The sequence below is a fragment of the Nannospalax galili genome, unplaced genomic scaffold, assembly GCF_000622305.1.
Source record: "Nannospalax galili isolate Female #2095 unplaced genomic scaffold, S.galili_v1.0 scaffold298, whole genome shotgun sequence".
NCBI lineage: Eukaryota > Metazoa > Chordata > Mammalia > Rodentia > Spalacidae > Nannospalax > Nannospalax galili.
Window position 1 is genome coordinate 1829208 of NW_008344488.1, and position 20019 is coordinate 1849226.

Here is a 20019-nt window from a genome sequence, read left to right on the forward strand (position 1 = left end):
ATTAAATTTTTAACTTATATCATGCACAAAACTTTCAAGTGAATAAGACCTTACCTGTAAAAATGTAGAATTTAAACTCTTAGATGCTAATCCAGGAAGAGTGGGCTTTCTTGAATAAGGCAGAACTTGACCATACATTTTACCAATCTTAAGTAAGAGCTTTATGTAACCAAAGAAACCATATAGTTGGAAGACAGTCCACAGAAGAGGAAATATTAGCACAATATTTACAAATAAAAGACTAATTGCTCATTATAGATGGAAGAAAGTCATCCAAACAGAAATATGGGCAAAAGACACAGGAAATTTATAGAGGAAGAGACCTACAAGCCATTAAACAGCACACAGCCTCGAAAGTGATTGAGAACATGCAGGTGAAAATTATAAGATACCATTTCACATTCATCAGATTGGCAAACACTTTCAAGTCTGACACCAAGTATAGCAGCAGTGGAAGCTCATGTACTACGGATGGAGATATAAATTGGCACAAGTGTTTGGACAGAAATTTGGCACAACACAGTGGAATTGGAGATAATGCTCTGCGGCTGCTCAGTAATTCTGCGTCTGAAACTTGGGTGGGTGCTCCTGGCAGCGTGGTCTGTAGGAACAAACAGGAAGTTGTTTCAAATAAGTTACGATGTGCATATGCTGGATAGCAGTTAAAATCAAAAGTATTTGAAGTATAGTCAGTGTACTACACCACCATATATGTAGTATTTAAGTAGTTAGGATGGACTTTGACTAGACTGTTTCAGCGTGTTATGCACTAGTTAGCCTCTGTAGCAAGGAGGGGGAAAATGGAATGAAGGAAGACCGATTGTCATAGCCATGATGTTTTATTTCTTTTTCTAAGTAACTAGAGAAAAATGTGGAATGTGGGGGTATACGTGAGTGTTTCTTACGAATTTTTTAAAATGCTCAAAGCTCTTTATTTTTTAATGGGGGAGGTTTCCTGGAATGTAGTTTGCAGTGACATGCTCATATTAAACATGCATAGTTTTGAGCAAGATTAATGTGCACATTTGAGAGGACATTTAAGATAATTCAACAGCTTATTATGTCTTTGAAAAACTGCTTTATTATGCTATCTTCTGTAAGCCAGGTATAGTGCATACCTGTACTCCCAGCACTTAAGAGGCTAAGGCAGGAGGGTTGTGAGTTTGAAACCAGCCTGAGCTATAGAATGCCTGTCTTGGGGGTGGGAGTAGGGGAAGCCATCTTCTGTGTTGGGAAGTGGATCATCACAGTGCTATATACATGGGCCACCACTGTTCAATTGCATAAACCAGAATCATCCTTTTGGGTTTTTGGTACAGCATTTAGTATAGTAAATTAATTTTATTTTCTTCTACCCTAGATGTGTTACAGCATACCATAATCCACAAGAAGCATGCTGGGAAAAGTCCCATTGTGAAGTAGGTATCTAATTTCTAAAACAAATGTTTTTATACACTCATAAATCAATGAACGTTTAGATTACTGACATTTTGCCTGGTCTACCATTTTTGTTGTTTGCATTTTCCTTGTCTTATCTATTCTGAGTGTCCTTTTTTGTCTCCTTTCTTGCTACCTTTTTGGGTTGTTTTTCTTGTTTTTCTCTTCTGGAAGCCTTCCTTGTTACACATTGTTTTCTGCTCTTCAGGAGGCTACCCTAGAAATGGTAGTGTGCATCTTTATCTTTCACTTAGTAAAGTCTGATGTTAATTTGTGCTTGCAGCATTTCTCAGATAGTCTAAGGGCCTGAGATCACTGTAACTTAATTTTTAACCATCATGCATTTTAATTTTCTTACGGTTTTAAGTTCCAGTGTTCATTTAAGGTCCTTTCCATTCCTTCCTTTCAGTAAGTAAGCATCTACTAATGATTTTTTTTTTAACTGAAAAAATACCACTTCCTGTAATAGTTTTTGTCAGTGGTGAATGCAGTTAGGGTTTTTTGTTGTTGTTGAGTATATATGTTTGTTTGTGGTACTAGGTATTGGACATAGGTCCTCACAAATGCTAAGTAAGCTCTCTATTACTGACCTACACCCTTAAGCCTGAATTCAGTAAGATCTTGTTTAGTCCTCGCATTTTAATCTCAGCCCTTGGGAAACAGGTGGATCTCTGTAAGTTCAAGAACAGCCTGGTCTATGTAGCATGTTCCAGGCCAGCCAGGGCTACATAATGAGACCTTATATTTAAAAAAAAGATGACTAGAGAGATGGCTCAGTGGTTAAGAGCACTGGTTACTCTTGCAGAGGACCCAGGTTTGGTTCCCAGCATCCACATGGTGGCTAACAACCATCTGTAACTCTAGTTCTAGGGGATCCGGCTTCTTCTTCTGGACTCCATGAATGTTACATGTCACTGTTGTACTTACGTACATGCAGACAGTATACTCATACACATAAAATAAAAATAACAAATGTTGAAAAATAAAAGATTTTATCTGGGGGAAAAAAGTATAGCTCGACTTCTTTTTTGAAAGATACTTTACTTGATACAAGATTCTAGGTTGGCAGCTATTTTCTGTTCTTTGAAGCTGTGATTTCACCATGTTCTGGTCAAGTACTTTTGTTCTCTTGTGCCCTGTCCCCTCAGCCCATCTTTGACTTTTCTGGCAGAGCGTGTAAAATCACTTACATGATTTCTGACTCACATTGCTGTAGTACCATCCTGCTCACACAAGTGCCATTTGCTTTCCACTTTATAACACAGGGCCCTTCCTCATTCTGTGGGAGTGTGCTTCCTGTCATTGTTGATGAACTTTGAGTTCCTTTTGCTTATGGCATTTCTTGCTTCTCCTTTCTGGGACCAACTCTCAAGTACATTGTCATTTTAGACTGTTCTCAAGGGAATTCAAGCTGAAGGTATCTGGCCTCCACTGTTGAGTCAGATTAGTGCTGCTCTTTTGGTAGCGCCCCCCCCCCCCCCCCATTGCTTTTGAATTTTTCTCAGTTGAATGTGATAGGCCTTGAAGCTGTCTGTATGAATTCTTCTAACACCTGTAGCTTTATCTCTTGATTTTAGAAAACTCTTAGAATATGACTTCTGCTTTCTTCTCTTGCTTCTATTTTGTAAGATTAGCCCTACCTCCTTCTGTTAACATTAGACTCTTCATTACATCCCACTTGCTTTTAAACTTTGATTTTCCGTGTTTTTTCCTTCCTACTACTTCAACATGTTTTCTTCAGACCAAATTTCTTCATTAATTTTCTTCACCCGTTTCTCATCCATTGAGTTCTTAAAATCAACTTTATAGTACTAGAATTTAAATTTGGTTCTTTTTATATTTTCAACAACTTTCCAAAATCCTCAGTCTTCTTGTAGTCACTTAACCATTTTAAACACCCCCACCTATATCCAGTAACTTCATTATCTAGATTCTTTGTGGCCTGTTGCTGTTGTCTGTTGTCTGGGGTTTTTGGGGGGTGGAGGGAGTTTCAGTCACTTTATGTTGTCCCTTCAATTGCCTGTCAATACAGTTCTTATTTTCCATACTGTGCAACCTCTTTTCAGCTGACAGTGGCACAGGAACACCGCATTCACACACACACACACACACTAATGGCAAGTAGACTGTTCCTGCTCTTTTTAAAGACAGTTATTAATGATGAATTAAGCATTTAATTATTCCTTATAGTATACTTTTTTTCTCATAGACTTTTCATCACTAGGCATTCCAAACAACAACATTAAGAGGTTAGAGAAAGGCTTGCTGTATTTTCATTTAAATGATAGGATAGGTTAAGTTATGAGAACAGATTTCACACTGTCATAAACTTGCCTTTTAATAGCAATGTTGGTACAAGCTGTTCTCCATTGGATGGGCTTACCATGCAATATTCAGAACAGAATGGAATTGTGGATTGGAGGAAGCAAAGCTGTGCTGCTCTTCAGCACCCAGAGCACTGTGTGACCTCAGCTAATCAGGTGGGTGGTGGGTATGTTTTGGTACCATATGGTTAAAGCATTACTCCTCTCAGTATTTCCTGAGGAATGAGTGCTGTAAGCGTTCTATCAGATAGCTTATCTGGTAAGAAATGAGTATTTCATTGTTAGACTTTATACTTGTATATGTGATTGAGTTCTTCTGAGGTCTGAAAGGGTGTATTTAGATAACTTTGTTCATGTAAAATTAATACATTTTATGACAGCTAAAATGTTTATTCTAACTAACAATTCATTAAATTGTTAGGACAAATTTTTTAGTCTCAAAAGACTTATTCACATGTCAGTCACTATCTTGATATAATGTTAGGAATTCTCAAAATTAGGTTTACTGATAGTCTTTAATGTAATTAGTGAACATTTGCTTTCTTATGAATTGGGTGTGATCAGGGAAGGAGAATGCTTGAGGTTTGTCAATGTAATGTGCCCCCAGAGATTTGGGGGAGGCGAGATTTTCCATCTAGAAAATTGATTTGTGAACTTCATTCTGTTTCTGACAAACACTCAGATCTCAATTAGCTCTTCACGGAATGTGTATTCATGAACAAAAGCATATTTTGAGAAATTATAAGTTGCCACAGTCATAATTAATGGTCTCTTTTTCAAAGCCCATCTAATTATTCCTCCCTCTATTCAAGTCCTGCGCCCTTCTTAAAGTTGACAAATGTTTTATTGAACAGAGCTTAAAGAGAATACTAATAAACCCATAGTAAATTCCAGTTATTGGATCATGTTTTGTTTTGGGCAGAGGACTCCCTTTCCACAGAGATAACCCCCAGACTTCCAGCAGAATATCTGAAAACATAGTACCAGGTCTGCTATATGTATATATTCTTACACATACATGCAAATTAAAAAATTTGGCACCATAAGAGGTTAACAGTAATTAATAATAAAATAACAATTATAGCTATAGTATAGTAATTTAGTGACTGTGCATGCTCTCAGGTGCAGTGAGGTGAATAGTGAGTCTTGTAGGGACATCTAGACAAGGGATGTGTATCCTGGGAGGGAAGGAAGAGGACAGCATGAGATTCATCATGCTACTCACTATAGGAATTTAAAACATGGGAAATGTTTACTTTTGGAATTATGCATTAGTATTTTTGGCTGTGGTTGACTTTGGAAAGTAAAAGTGCAAATAAGGAGACTTTAATGTAGTCAGAAAAAAGTATTCCATTTTAAAGGAAAAATTTTCAGGTAACTGGAGCTTGCTGGGAACAGGACTTCTAAAAGGCAAAACTGTCTGGAAGACTGGTGCAAGGCCGCTTCTGCTGGCTATAAGTGAGGTCTCCGGAACCAAAGAGAGCATACAGCTCTTCTTAAAATCGAAGACATTTATGTCCGAGATGACACTGAATTCTCCTTAGGCAAGAGATGTGTTATGTATAAAGCAAACAACAACACAGTGACTCCTGGTGGCAAACAAAACAAAACCAGAGTAATCTCGGGAAAGGTAACCTGGGCCCATGGAAATAGTGGCATGGTTCGTCCCAAATTCCAAAGCAACCTTCCTGCAAAGGCCATTGGACACAGAATCCATATGATGCTGTGCCCTTCACGGATTTAAACTAATGGAAACTAAATAAAAGTGGACTTATAAAATAAAAGAAAGAAATTTTTTCTTACATGGTTGTCATAGAATATGTAAATGTTAATGTTTCAGATTGGTAACTTCAAAAGTAGGTTGGAAATCAAAATTTGTTACACTGTAATGGAAAAATCTGTCATTCTAATGTTTAGTATTATGTGAAAGGATACCTCTAGCAATATGGTTTAGCTTTGGTTTGTTTGACTTGTCTTATTTCTACTAGCATTCTGCTGAAAAACGGAGCTTATCGTCAGTAAATAAGAAGAAAGGAAAGCCACAGATAGAAAAGTAGGTTCAATTTAATCTTTCCAGTAATAAAAATTAGTAAAGAAAGACATATAGCATTTGATTATGGATAGATTTAATTTTTATATATAAGTATTATGGTCCATTAATTTTATTTTTCTTTTTATTCTGGAATTAACTTTTGTAGCTGAAAATATTGACATATGCAAATGACAGCAATAAACCTTACTATCAAAAAAACGTATTTGAGAGGCAGAACTTTGAGAACAGCACACCAAAAAACAACTTTCTTAGATTTTTTTCCTTATTGAAAATTAGAACATCTAAAGGATTTTAGCAATGCTGTATTAATATGTTTGGAAGAGGATCTTATAAAGTGTTGATAATATATACATATATGTCTATATTTGGTTTAGGGAGAAAATTAAGAAAGCTGACAACAGATTGAACAGTAGAATAAATGGTATTAGACTCTCCACTCCTCCGCATACTCATGGTGGTACTGTGAAAGGTAAGGAAGGCTTTCTTTCAAAAGCCCATCTTTAAATATACTCAATGTAACACTCATTATGTTAATAGATAACAAGTTGTTGTGTTAGATCCTAGTATTGTAAGTTTGTCTTGCATTGATCATCCATCAGTTTGAGGTTAAACAGTTGTGAGAATAAGGGTGTTAATTTAGGGATTCTGCAGGTCAGCAAGGGGTGTAGACATCATCACGTCCCCCTTCCTTTGTGGCAGCAGTGGTCTGACTTATTTCCTTCTCAAGCTGGTCCCTAGTCTAGAGCCAGCTGTGGTCCTGAGGTCATGAGGGTCTTTTCTACATCTTTGCAGACCACCCTCAGGAGCCTGGACGTGCTCTTTTCACAGTCATTTTTAGGATGTTACTGGTATTTTCATGATTTAACAACTCCTATATGGAGCTTTGGGCAAATTCAAACCCTTGGGTTTTTGTTGGGACTAGGTTTGCTTTACCCACTATCGCTTTTAAGTCCCTTTATATTTAGGTTTGAGGTTCATTTGACTGTGAAGCACCTCTTCTACCAGTTCATCAGTTACTTTCCTGTGTTTTATTTGCCTTTAGTATTAATTGTAAAAACAGGAAAAGAGTAAAAGTCCACAGACCCCTAGGATCTTCTGTGTTCACCTGACACATTGACTTACTGATCCAACAAGTAAGGATATTTAAAGCCTTATTCTAATGTTAGTGCATTCATTCATGATCCAACATAAATAATAGGTTTCTTAATTAGGATGTATTTTAAATTAGATGTGTATATGTAGAAAATAAGTAAATAGAAAAATGGTTACATTTTGAATCTCAAATCATCTGGCCAATTCATTGTATCAGCTGAACTAGGGAGGATGATGGGGTGGGTGTACCAGTCTTGTCCATATAAGGATCCAGTCCCAGGAGCATATTATATCACTTCACTATCCCTGAGGTTCCCTATAGTGATGACAATTGAGAGCAGAAGGAAAAAGCAAAATTAGGAAGGCCAAAGGTCTTATTAGTGGTTACCTAGGAATCACTTCTGCCAGCTCTTCCAGGCTCTGTTCTTCTGGCTCCTTTTCTGCTGCTTCTATGTTTGTCTTCAAGGAGCACACTTAAACTGGGTCATTCTCATGATGCAACTCTGTATACAGCACCCTCTACAAGATCCTGCCTCTCGTTGCACACAGTTCCAGAACTGCTCACCCAGTGTGCTTGCAGCTATTCTTGTCTTTTTTAGCCTCTGTGTCCAAAGAAATAGCCCATGGACGTTTATCAGAAATAACCATGGGTTTGGCTCCGTCTTCCTTGTTTCGTAGCTGTATAGTCTCTGAAGTGGTACTTTTTTCATGTATAAGCTGGAATAATGCCTACCTCACCAGATTGTAAATTAAATGTAATAACCTGTGAATTGTAATGTCCCATGCTCCAATTCCCTTTTCCCTTTATCTCAATAATTTTCAAGTAATGATAATAATCAGGTTCTTTTAACAAACCCTATTTTGGATGTGTCGGTGTGGGTATGTGGGTGTGTATGTGTGCATGCGTGCAATTGACTCATAAATATTTACATTTATAAAGTAGGACCGTGGATAAGTATACTTTGGGCAGCTTGTCTCATTGATGTCTGATACAATTCAGATGCATGCTAACACCAGCCTACAAAAAAAAACTCCATTTGTTAGTGTTCCTCTGAAATTACTAAAGTGTCAAAAGAATTGCTTTCAAGCATTCAATAAACTGGACGTAATTTTTTTCTTCCCAGATGGAATAGCAGTTCCTAAATACAGCTACTATATTAGCTGAAATTATTGGGTTCTTCTCATTCATAGGTTGTTCAGCTCTTTAAATGATTCATTAAAGCTCAAGATACATATTATTTACTTTTCATTTTAAAATTATTAGTTTTTAAATTTGGATTTCTCCTTTGACTGATAATATATTCACATAGCTCAGAAGTATAAAGGGGAAAAGAAATTATGATCTCCTGCTGCTTTCCTCCATGTCACCTGTTTCCAGGAAGCAGTCTATGCTGCTAGTCCTCTCTATTGGCAGTATATCTTCATTGAAAACTTTGTCTTAGTAAAGGGATGGTGGCACACACCTGTGATCTCAACACTCTGGAGGCTGAGGTAGGATCACTAATTTGAGGCCAGCCTGGATTATGCAGCAAAATTCTATCTCATACATATATATGGATGGGTGAATATTGGCCAGACATAGTGGCCTTTAATCCCAGCACTTGGAGACAGAGTCCAGTAGTGAGTTCCAGGTCCACCAGGGCTACCTAGTGAGACCCTGTCTAAAAACAAAAAACAGAAAACATTCCTTTATGGCTGTCTCTCTTCCAAAGAGGTGGATGCATCACCACACAGCACATTAAAAACTTACTTTGGGGGAGGTTAGAGAGATGACTTAGAGGTTAAACAACAGCATTTATTGTGCAGTCATGAAGACTTGGGTTCTTATCCTAGCACCTATTTAACAAGCTTGTTGTGGTCTTAAACTTACCTGTAACCCTCCAGCTGTAGGAAACAGAGACAGGAAGATTGCCAGAACTTGCTTGCTTCCAGGCTAACCAAAACCCAGCCCAAGCCCTAGGTCCATGGAGAGACTGTCTAATAGATGGAAAGTGGTAAGAGGAAGATACATGAGGCCCTGCTCTGTCTGGCCTCTGCATGTGTGTACAGACACATGCACATCCACACAGACATACTAGTAGTAATAATAATTTTAAAAAGAACTTACTGCTTTGTTTATCTTGTGCGTGTTTCTTCCACCCGACCTTTCTGTTGTTGATTATGGCACCAAAAAGTTTGAAAGGAAACCAGGAAACCAGCTAGCCTCTGAGTTTCCTTTACCAGATTTAGAATGATCTAAAGATTTCTAACATCCAAGATGGGAGAGAGGGCTCAGTGGTTAAGAGCACTGGCTGCTCTTGTAGGGGACCCAGATTCAGTACCCAGGACCCACATGTTGGCTAATAACTGTCCATAACTCTAATTCCAGAGGATCCAATACCCTTTTCTGACCTCTGTGGGCATTTGCATGACGTGGGTGTACTTACACACATGCAGGCAATATACTCATACACATACGCATAAAATAACAAGTATTTATTAATAAACAATTTTTAAAAGATTTCTAATATCCTTTAATAATCCAGATTATAAATGTGGTTCTCTCACCTGTGATTTATTTAGGTGCTTCTTAATTCTGTAACAAACTTGAGTTTTTTTAATAACTGCCAATTACGAGAATTTTTGTTAGACATAAATTGTTTTTATCATCTTGATCGTATGTAAGACTATTTATTATTTGAGAAATAATAAAAGAGAAATTGTACCATTATTTTAAAGAGCAGCTTGTAGCATATCTTTTGTTATAATTCTTTCATTTTCTCCATACCTTATAAATCTCTAAAGGATCATGTAGTTTCTGACCGTAAAAGTTTTCAAGTTCTACACAATTCTAAAGCACTTTGTCATCAAACAGAAAACTGCTTTTACTATAGATTTAGAGATTTATCTCTTCGAAAACTGCATCTTAATTTTTACATGGCAATATGTCAGAATATTCACCAGCAAGTATAGTGTAGAGAAGATTGTTTTAGAAATTAAACCATTTGGAGAGAAAGTTCCTTGGACTACTTTATTTTGTTATATGCTGGCTGAAATATTTATGTGTAAGATTTCCATGTGTTACAGTTCTAATAGGTTTCATTTTCATTAGTCCAATTTAGCACCAGCCTTTTTGGCCACTATATCACATTACAATGCTTTTAAACCATCTTTGGTGTTGAATTGTGTCCCTTTCTTTGATCGTGTTGTAATTGATTATTCAGACCCTCTTGTATTTAAGTACACTCAAGGCTGCTATTTTTTAAAATTTCTGCTCACCCATGTAAGTCCACTGCCACTTATAGCTTCATGCGTTTTTGTGCAGTATTTCTTTGGCAACTTGCTAATTAAACACACTTACTACCCAAGAAGAGCCAGCAACATCTGTATTCTTAAATGTTCTTATTTTTCTTCACTACTTATCTAACATTTGAGTGACTGGGCTAGGCTAGGTCATCTTTAACCATCTTAACACTGGTGTAAATGTATCCCCTTCATAAAGCACAGTTTATGCAACTAAATTGCTCATTACATAAATCATGTCTTCTCTGGTAAATATTTTGCCCAAATGATTAATAATCATTACCTTTTATTGGTCTACCAGGTTGCCATGGAAATGACTCACTTGTCTATACATCTTAATTCTCTGGAATCACTTATACAGGGATTTGTAACATAAACGTGTATTGGATGGATGCCTGCTATAAGACAGAAAGTATGTTAGCAATTGGGCTTACAGAAATGAACGGGACAAGTCCCTGAGTCTGTGCAGTATGTGAATGTCTCGTGGGAGACATACCAATAATCTTTCCTTATATGCCCAAAACAGATGCAGCTAATTGGTCCTTGCAGTCATCCCCACCTCATCATGGTATAGGAGTAGCAGCCTTTGGGGAGAAAGTAAGAGAACACTTAGCCTGCTAGATGAGAAGCATTTTGTTTTTTAAATACTTTGACCTGACCTAGTAATTGTAACTGAACAGGTACTTTGATAGACTATTCCATTCTTAAAAGACTTTTTCAACAAGCTCTAAGAAGTTACTATGTAAACTTAGAAAGTAGCTCAAAGTGGTATCGTTGGACTGATCCTACAAAGAACCATAATTCTGATTTTTAAATTTTTTTTTAATGTGTCTGAGTGTATTGCCTGCATGTAGGTAGGTGCACCTCTGTCATGCAGTGCCCACAGACGTCAGAAGAGGGAATCAGATTCCCCTGGAACTGGAGTTTTGGATGGTTTTTAGCTGTCATGTGGGTGCTGGGAATCAAACCCCGGTCTTCTGAAAGAGCAGCCAGTGCTCTTAACCACTGAGCCATCTTTCTAGCTCCAGTTCTATTTTTTGGTTTTTTTTTGGGGGGGGGTTTGGTTTTTTTAGGTCAAGAAAATTAGCTTGTTTTTCTATGCTTTTGTTTTAATTTTATATTTGCCAATTAATAATGAATTTTCACTTAGATCAAAAATAACCATTTTAATTATCTATAGGAAAACTGAAAGAAGAACTTTTACAGCTACAACTAATTTCTAATGGTTTAATTTGCAAATTAGCTATTTAACATAACTTTAGGATTGTTGTTTTTAGATGTGAATTTGGACATTGGATCTGGACATGACACATGTGGAGAAACATCTTCAGAGAGTTACAGTTCTCCATCTAGTCCACGACATGATGGAAGAGAAAGTTTTGAAAGTGAAGAAGAAAAGGACAGAGGTTTGCTTTTAGGAGAGGGAATGGTGCAGGGTGGAGGAAAATGTTTGCATTATTTCTTAATATCAAACCCAAAAGTCATATAAACCCTTTATTGACTTAAAATTTATTATAAAGTGTACTTTAATGACCTTCGCCAGAGCAGTTTCAAGCAGTATTAATTTCATAGTTACTTCACTGCATGTGAAACTTAAAGAGAAAAGGGGTTGTAACAAAATAGTGGATAAACATTCAAATGGTGTTAGATGCATGTGTATTTGTACCCTTGCTATCATCCTGGCTAACACTTTTATTGTTATAAGACAATCTTCTTTGTCTCTAGCAACAGTACTTGTCTCAGTCTATTTTGTCTGATAATAATATGGTCATCCCATCTCTTCTTTTGGATATCAGTACATGAAACTTTATTTTCTATGCTTTACAAGTATGTTTTTAAATCTGAAATGTGTCTCTCGTAGACAGCATATAGTTAGATCATGAGTGTTTTGTTTTGGTTTTTTTAATACTTTATTTATTACTTTTATTTTATGTGTATGAGTGTATTGCCTGCATGTATGTGAGTGCACCAATGTCATGCAATGCCGCAGAGGTCAGAAGAGGGCTTTGGATTCCCCTGGAACTGGTTCGTAGCCGCCATGTTGGTTCTGGAAATCAAACTTGGGTCCTCTGCAAGAGCAGTCAGTGCTTTTAACTGCTGAGCCATCTCTCCAGCCCCAGATCATGGGTGTTTTAATCCAGTTTGCCCATCTCTGCCATTTGATCTGAGTGTTTAGTCCATTCACATTTGGTATAATTATTGATGAGATTTCCCTCTACCATTTTGCTGATTGTTTTCTGTATTTATTACATCTTCAGTTCTTCCTTCCATAGAGACTAAAGTCAGCCAGTAGTGAGAACCTGGAAATGCACACAGACTAGGCATTAACATAACTTTCTAGGTTCTTAATAGTATATGAAAGCATTTCAGAACCCCCTGTGGAATTCCCATTCCTTATTTAGTCAGCCCTCCATTAACCCTAGGTGATAATACTGCCTCAGGTAGCCGTATTGTTAACACTTGTCACTGATGAATAATGATAAATGTCTTGAGAATGAATGCACGAGAGACCATAAACAAGGTGAACACAGTAGTCAAACAGCTCACGTAGTAGCAGGGTTTTTTTTGATGATAGCAAGGACTTTGAGGGAATTGCAGACCCTATATTATTCTTTCTAGTGGCTGCTTTGTTACTGATTTCCACAGCTGCCATAGTCTGTGGGGCTATTAAAGATTTTTAAAAAAGAAAGAAGTGGGATTAGGGTAGGGCAAGGTAAAATGTTAGAAGGGTCTCTGTTCTTATGAGAGTCATTTGTTTTTCTTAAACACTCCTCAGATTGTTCCAGGACTTTAATTAATTTTCACAGTTCTAAGGAAGTTGGGTTTTGACAGTTTTCTGCCATGGTTCTCATTGAAGGGGCTTTTTCTACCATTCTGGTCTGGAAGTGAGATCCCATTGAGAAGCCCTCTGTTGAACAAGGATGCTGTCCTTCACATATGCCAACAGCTGACTGTTGACATCTTGGTCATGGGGTACCTATGCTGTGTGCAGTCTCAAAAGATTTCTCTGTTGAGCTCCTTATACAGTGCTATTTCAGCCAAGGGTGGTTTCTTGCTGCGTAGTCCCTAGCTTGCTGGAACCTAGCTTCTGTTATTCTTCTTGGGGAGCTATGCATTGGTGCTGATACTTTACCAACAGTTGAAGGCAGTCTTCACTTTGCAGTTTTGTAGTCACACCAACTGGAGCTTGCAGTGACCAACTCTACTGATTTTATACTACACTGCACTTTTGCTATGTAGTTTTCCCAAGAAAGAAAATTGAAAATAACCTCCAAGCACTATTGGAAGAGAATTGAGAGACTATGCCTTAACCAGAAGAGACAGGCTTTCAGCATATTACTCTGTACATTATGCTTGATTTAGTGGGATGTGGCTAATTTTTTTTTTCTTTTTTTTGAGACAGAGTCTCTCTGTAGCCCCAGCTGGCCTGAAACTCACTATGTAGACCAGGCTGGCCTCCAGCTTACAGAAATCTGCCTGCCTCTGCCTCCCTAGTGCTGTAACAAAAGGGGTGCTCCACCATGACTAGCCAATTCTGTGACTCTTGAGCAGATTTGACCTAATTGTCAGATACGTGGGTAACTTTGTAATACCCTTTTCCTGTTCCCTTAAGGAGTATGATATTGATAATCGATATGCCTGCATAGAAACTTTGTCCTTTTTACATGTACGCTTCCATACAGGAAAGAGCCCCTTAGGATGCTCTCAAAGGCTACTTTTGGAAATGTGACTTTATTGTTGTAATCGACGTTTTGTTTGAGAGCTTATGCTTTCCTATGTGTATGAGTGTATTGCCTGCATTATGTAAGTTCACCCATGTTGTGCAGTGCCCACAGAGGTCAGAAAAGAGCATTGAATCATCTGGAACTAGAGTTATTGATAGTTGTTAGCTGCCATGTGGGTGCTGAGAATTGAACCCAAGTCCTCTGCAAGAGTAGCCAGTATTCTTAACTGCTGAGCCATCTCACCAGCCCCTTATACTTTATTTTTGTTCTTAACTCTGCACTGGTGACCGTACAGATACAGTGCTTTGGATAGGTTATTAATTTGGGGATACTCTCTGTTTTGCAAAGTTTGGTAATAACCTGATTATTAACTGTTAGGAGAAATACATGCTAAAACCATACGCTTATTAAAGTTGTTCTCTAATATAAATTAAGATAGTTCAGTTAATAACACTTGGTATTGTGTCATTAAGTAGATTCCATTTAACCTTTCTTCCTGAAGGTTAATCTTACTTTTTTTTAGTTTTCTGTCTCAAGAATCTTTAACCTCCTAAGTTGAGTATAATCAGTTCTTGCCTCAATAAATACAAACACTGTAAGTACTGAGTGTAATTGGGCTTATATTTAAGAGCAGAAAAAATTTTAAAATAGGTACTACATTTCACTGCGTGGGATCTTTAGACTGCAGTGCAGCATCTAGGTTTATGGGTTTAAATGTTGTGCATGAATTAGTATCCTTCACCCCTCTCCTGCCCTGTCTGGAAGCTGAAGTAATTTCTGTATGTAACACAAATGCAGTACGGTTTTGCACCTACTGTTTGATTGTGGAGAAATGTCAGTACTTTCTTATTGGTCTTGCTTCTTGTGTGCTAGAATATGTATTTTATGATTAATGATAGTAGCTTTAAATTTTCTTCCCCCATTGACGTATAGTAGTATAAATAGTAGTATACGCCGGGCATGGTGGTGCACGCCTTTAATCCCAGGGAGGCAGAGGCAGATGGATCTCTGTGAATTCAAGGCCAGCCTGGTCTACATAGTAAGTTTCAGTACAGCTGAAGCTACAGGGAGACCCTGTCTCAAAAAGGACCCCCCCCCAAAAAAAATAGTATAAATAGTTACTCCATTCCTTATCTTTAAATATTTTGAGTTAAATAATGTCTTGATTGAACTCCTTTAAGCTGTGTCACTTACGTGAGATAAAATTTTTAAATCAGGTTTGACCATGCAGAATTAAGTAGATAGCTGAAAATCGATGATCTATTGTTTTCTCAGTAATAAAGTGATATTACATGACCTTTTTGTTGTTGTGTTGCTTATGTCTCCATAGTTTTAAAATAAAGCATGCATATTGTAATGAGCTATGAAAAGCCAAAGAAAGTCATCCTTGGCATTTCATTGTAAATATGCTTAATTTTATTTCAAGCAAGAAAAACAGGAGTTAAGCCTAGGTTAATACATACTTGTGTTTGTTTTCTATAGACACAGACAGTAATTCTGAAGATTCTGGGAATCCATCGGCAGCCAGGTTTACAGGTTATGGCTCTGTCAACCAGACTGTAACTGTCAACCCACCTGTTCAGATTGTCTCACTAGGAAATGAGAATGGAAACCTTTTAGAAGATCCCTTGAACTCACCCAAGTATCCGCATATTCCTTTTATGCCAGCTCTACACTGTGTCATGCACAATGGTGCCCAGAAGTCAGAAGTTGTCATTCCTCCACCCAAATCTGCAGATGGCAAAACACTAGGGATGCTTGTTCCTAACGCTGTGGCTATTTCTGCACTAAGGGAGTCCACAAATTCAACCCCTGTTGGAATCCTCGGGCCAACAGCTTCTACTGGAGAATCAGAAAAACATCTTGAATTGCTGGCTTCCCCTCTACCTATACCATCAACCTTCCTTCCACATAGTAGTGCTCCTGCTTTGCAGCTGACATTGCAGAGACTAAAATTACCACCAACACAGGGATCTTCTGAGAGCTGCACAGTTAATATCCCACAACAACCACCCGGAAGTCTGAGCATCGGATCACCAAACACTGCCTTTATTCCTGTCCATAACCCAGGTAGTTTCCCAGGATCTCCTGTGGCTACCGCGGACCCCATCACAAAGTCTGCATCCCAAGTGGTAGGGCTAAATCAAATGGTGCCTCAGATTGAGGGAAACACAGGGACAGTCCCTCAGCCTACCAATGTGAAGGTAGTTCTTCCAGCAGCTGGCCTCTCTGCTGCACAGCCACCAGCTTCCTACACCTTTCCGGGCTCTCCCCTTGCTGCCAGTGTGTTACCCACCCAGAATTCCAGTGTGCTCAACACAGCCACTTCTGCCCAGCCAGCAAGTGCAGGCATCAGTCAGGCCCAGTCCACGGTTTCTCCTGCAGTTCCTACCCACACCCCAGGCCCTGCCCCAAGCCCCAGCCCAGCCTTGACACACAGTACTGCGCAGAGTGACAGCACATCTTACATCAGTGCTGTGGGGAACACAAACACTAATGGGACAGTAGTGCCACCACAGCAGATGGGCTCAGGTCCTTGTGGTTCTTGTGGGCGAAGGTGCAGCTGTGGGACCAATGGAAACCTTCAGCTAAGTAGTTATTATTATCCCAATCCAATGCCCGGACCAATGTACCGAGTCCCATCGTTCTTCACTCTGCCATCCATTTGCAATGGCAGCTACCTCAACCAAGCACATCAGAGCAATGGAAACCAACTTCCTTTTTTTCTGCCTCAGACTCCATATGCAAACGGACTGGTGCACGACCCAGTCATGGGGAGCCAAGCCAACTATGGCATGCAGCAGATGGCAGGATTTGGGAGATTGTATCCCATATATCCAGCACCTAATGTAGTTGCCAACACCAGTGGTTCGGGGCCCAAGAAGAATGGGAATGTCTCATGTTACAATTGTGGTGTAAGCGGACATTATGCACAGGACTGTAAGCAGTCGTCCATGGAGGCCAATCAACAAGGTAATCACAATAACTCCCAGAGGACTTGTTTTTGAGTTCACCTGTTTTCTCTTCTTGATCATGTGATTCTGTTTTAGCAGAAAGGTCCATTTGCGTGTGTGCTTACAGGTGTTGTGTTTTCAGTGACAGATCATAAAACCTAGTGTAGACCCAGGTCACACGTAGCACAAGAAAAGTTGAAGGAAGTTTAGCTCCTACTTAAAGTATAAACTCTGAAGGCACTTTTCAAAGAATATAGTGGGAATTTGAATTCTGTAATTTTAAATCTCTTGTTTGCGGCACTGTTTTTTAAGAGCTATAATCCTGTTCCAAATACTGAAAACTAGGAAATAAGCTAGTTACCTGACATGCAAGGTTGACAGTTAGAGTCTGTACATAACCAGCTAGCTCATGTAGATGCCCATGCTGCCCCTCTCCTTCCAACACACATAAGAAAAAAAGCCAAGATCTGATTGCATTTTACAGAAACGAGACAGTTTGAATGGTAGTTTGGGAGTAAGAACTCAGTTTAATAGTGTTAACACCAGAAAGAAGGAAATGCACTTAGAAAGTATGAGGGAGATAATAAATTCAGTGCTGACCTCAGACTTACCTTTCTCTTGTATTTGGCCTTTGTTCTTGTGCCAAATCTTACCCAGATAATAAGGTCTTGAATCAAGAGTATATTGATTAGGGAGATCAAGTTTGACAGCTTTAGGTTGAACTTAAAGCACAAACATCACTGCTTTTTTGGAAAAGCAAAACTTTTTTGCCATTTTGGAGTGGAGTTAGTGCCGAGGAAGGAAAGGCCTTTGAAGAGCATGCCCATTTGATATCTTGTAGTGGTTTGTGATGCCTGCAGTTGTAAGCGGTGACTTAGCCGTTCTGTCTTTCCCATTTTAGGCACTTACAGACTGAGATACGCACCTCCCCTCCCCCCTTCTAATGATACGTTGGATTCTGCAGACTGAACCGAGTAAAGCTTGTCTACTTAATACACTCAAGTGTGGGGAGTCATAGGGTGTGGAGGGGAGGAAAGGAAAGGTATTTTGTTTCTTTGTCTATACATTTCCTAGATTTCTATGCAGTTGGGAGTTTTCATTTCTCTTGCACCAATGTCCAAAAATAAGAAAGAATGCAATGCTTCTGAGCCTCTGGTCTCCTGGTTCAACAACAGGCTTAAATGTATGATACATGTAACTTAAACTTCAGACAAGCTATCAAAAGGAAAATGTGGATGTGTGCTTTTTTTACACTGAATACTTGCTGTGTGCAATGTTTACTGAATCTTGAAAACTGTGTATTTGACCTTTTTTTTTTTTAACAACACTGGTAACAGTCATTGGTTTTGAGAAAAGAGCCTTTGCTTCTTCCTCGGCTTTCTCACGTTCACCCTACACTGCACTTTTCTGGCCAGCTGCTCTCTCCCTGACCTGTGGCATCGCAGCAGTCTTTGTCGCACTTCTGTGACCTGCTCTGCGTATGACCCAAGGGCAACACGACTCACCTTAATCTTACAGGAGAAGTAAAATTCCAAGAAGTATGTCTATATGTAATAAAAAGCATCGTATAAATACATATATGCAGCGCTGTTGTCCAAATAAACTTGAAAATAAGTGGGAGAGAGGAAGTCAGACCACATGAAGCTGAAAATGTATGAAATGGACAAAAAGCCCTTCCATAAGAGAAAACAACTTTTTCCTTCCTTCATACTTTTGTAGCCTGTTGCTTCAGAGAGACACAAAATGAACACACTGGCGTGAATGTTGTTCTCTGTGTGCTTGTGTCTGTGATGGAAGTCAGCAGTTCTCATCGTCTACCACCATGTCCTGCTCAGGCACTACTTGAGTAAAGATCTCATCTTCACTATACCAACTGTTACAGTGTTGATTGTGTTTAAAATGTGTGTGATTTATTGAGATCTGAACAGAAGCTGTGGGTTTCTACAAAGTCAGGTATTTGTTCCCTAACCTGTCTCTCGTAAGCAAAGTCACTTTTATAACCGTTTACCACTATGCTTGATTATAATGTGAAGACTGAATTCTGAGTGTGTTGCGATGGTATTAATCATGTCAGTGTCCTGTCACTAAGTTTAATGCTGCTGTTTAAAAAAAAAATTTTTTTTAAAGCCAATCTATGTACTAAATTGCTTCCAGGTAATTTTGATTTCTTAAAGTGCACTGAGGTTATCTGGAAGACTGGGAGTATTTTTCAGTGACTGCTGTATTCAGCAGCAATGAATAGCTACCACTATCTAGTCACAGATTTGGGGGATAAGGGATTTAGTTTTCCATTCCTCAGTACAGAGTAGAAATGACTGGTTTTTATTGTGGGGAATAATACTGGTGTGCAGCAGAGGAACTTAAATATTTGGTCTGGGTTTGAAAACCTAACATTGCTAGACAGAAGAGAAAAAACTTGAAGAAAAAAGCTTAGTTTCATGCTTCAAAAGTAGCATTTATATTTATAGCACCAATGTACATTTTGAAACTTTGAGGGGTAGGAGTTACGGGAGGAGAAGGGGTGTGTGTAAGGGGTAGATGAAAGCTTTAATTTAGAAAGCAAAGAGTTCATGTAAAGGAAATTATTTTGATTAAATATATTTTATTTGATCTGGGTATTTTTGGACCACATTATTAAATTAATCGTTAAGCTACGGTTGAGTTTTTCAGGGGAAAGTGTTGATAAGCCACGTACAGGTGCATTGTGACTCACTTGCCAGGTGTACTTTATGGAGCTTATTTTATGATTTCAAATACTGTACTGTACATAGGAGGTATGTTACCTTCTCCTTATTTGTATGTTTACCATATACTTTGATATTTGAAATGTACTGGAAAGGCCACTTATATTTCTAGAACAGATTGGATTTTATGCAACCTTTTTCCTTGAATTAACAGCAATAAAAAAAAATGAAAAACAGCTTTGTGCCTTATTGCAAGTTTTGTAAAATTGAAAGATAGATTCATCATACATGGTGATTTTTTTTTTTAAAGAATTCTGTTTCCCTCTTGATATGGACATTGTCTCCCAAAGTCATATCCCTCCTGAATATTCTTTAGTTTTTCCCCAGGGTGGGTCATCTGTGTGACTTCCAAAGGAAGGGAAGACACTGAGTGCCAAAGCAATCTTGATAAATAGGGTAGTTCCCGTT

The 20019-nt window shown here is 38.4% G+C and overlaps 1 protein-coding gene and 1 pseudogene across 1 annotated transcript in view; both read left to right on the forward strand.

The window, feature by feature from the left end:
• Positions 1–19788, forward strand: part of Zcchc2 (zinc finger CCHC-type containing 2) — a 50808-nt gene extending 31020 nt beyond the window's left edge. Inside the window, exons 7-13 of the mRNA XM_029567168.1 lie at positions 1361–1418; positions 3782–3917; positions 5750–5814; positions 6189–6283; positions 11451–11594; positions 15396–16886; positions 17769–19788. Coding sequence (XP_029423028.1) covers positions 1361–1418; positions 3782–3917; positions 5750–5814; positions 6189–6283; positions 11451–11594; positions 15396–16886; positions 17769–17836 — 2057 coding nt within the window. The 3' untranslated portion in view covers positions 17837–19788. The remainder of the gene's footprint in view (positions 1–1360; positions 1419–3781; positions 3918–5749; positions 5815–6188; positions 6284–11450; positions 11595–15395; positions 16887–17768) is intronic.
• Positions 5003–5740, forward strand: LOC108491204 (annotated as a pseudogene).
• Positions 19789–20019: the final 231 nt, after the last annotated feature.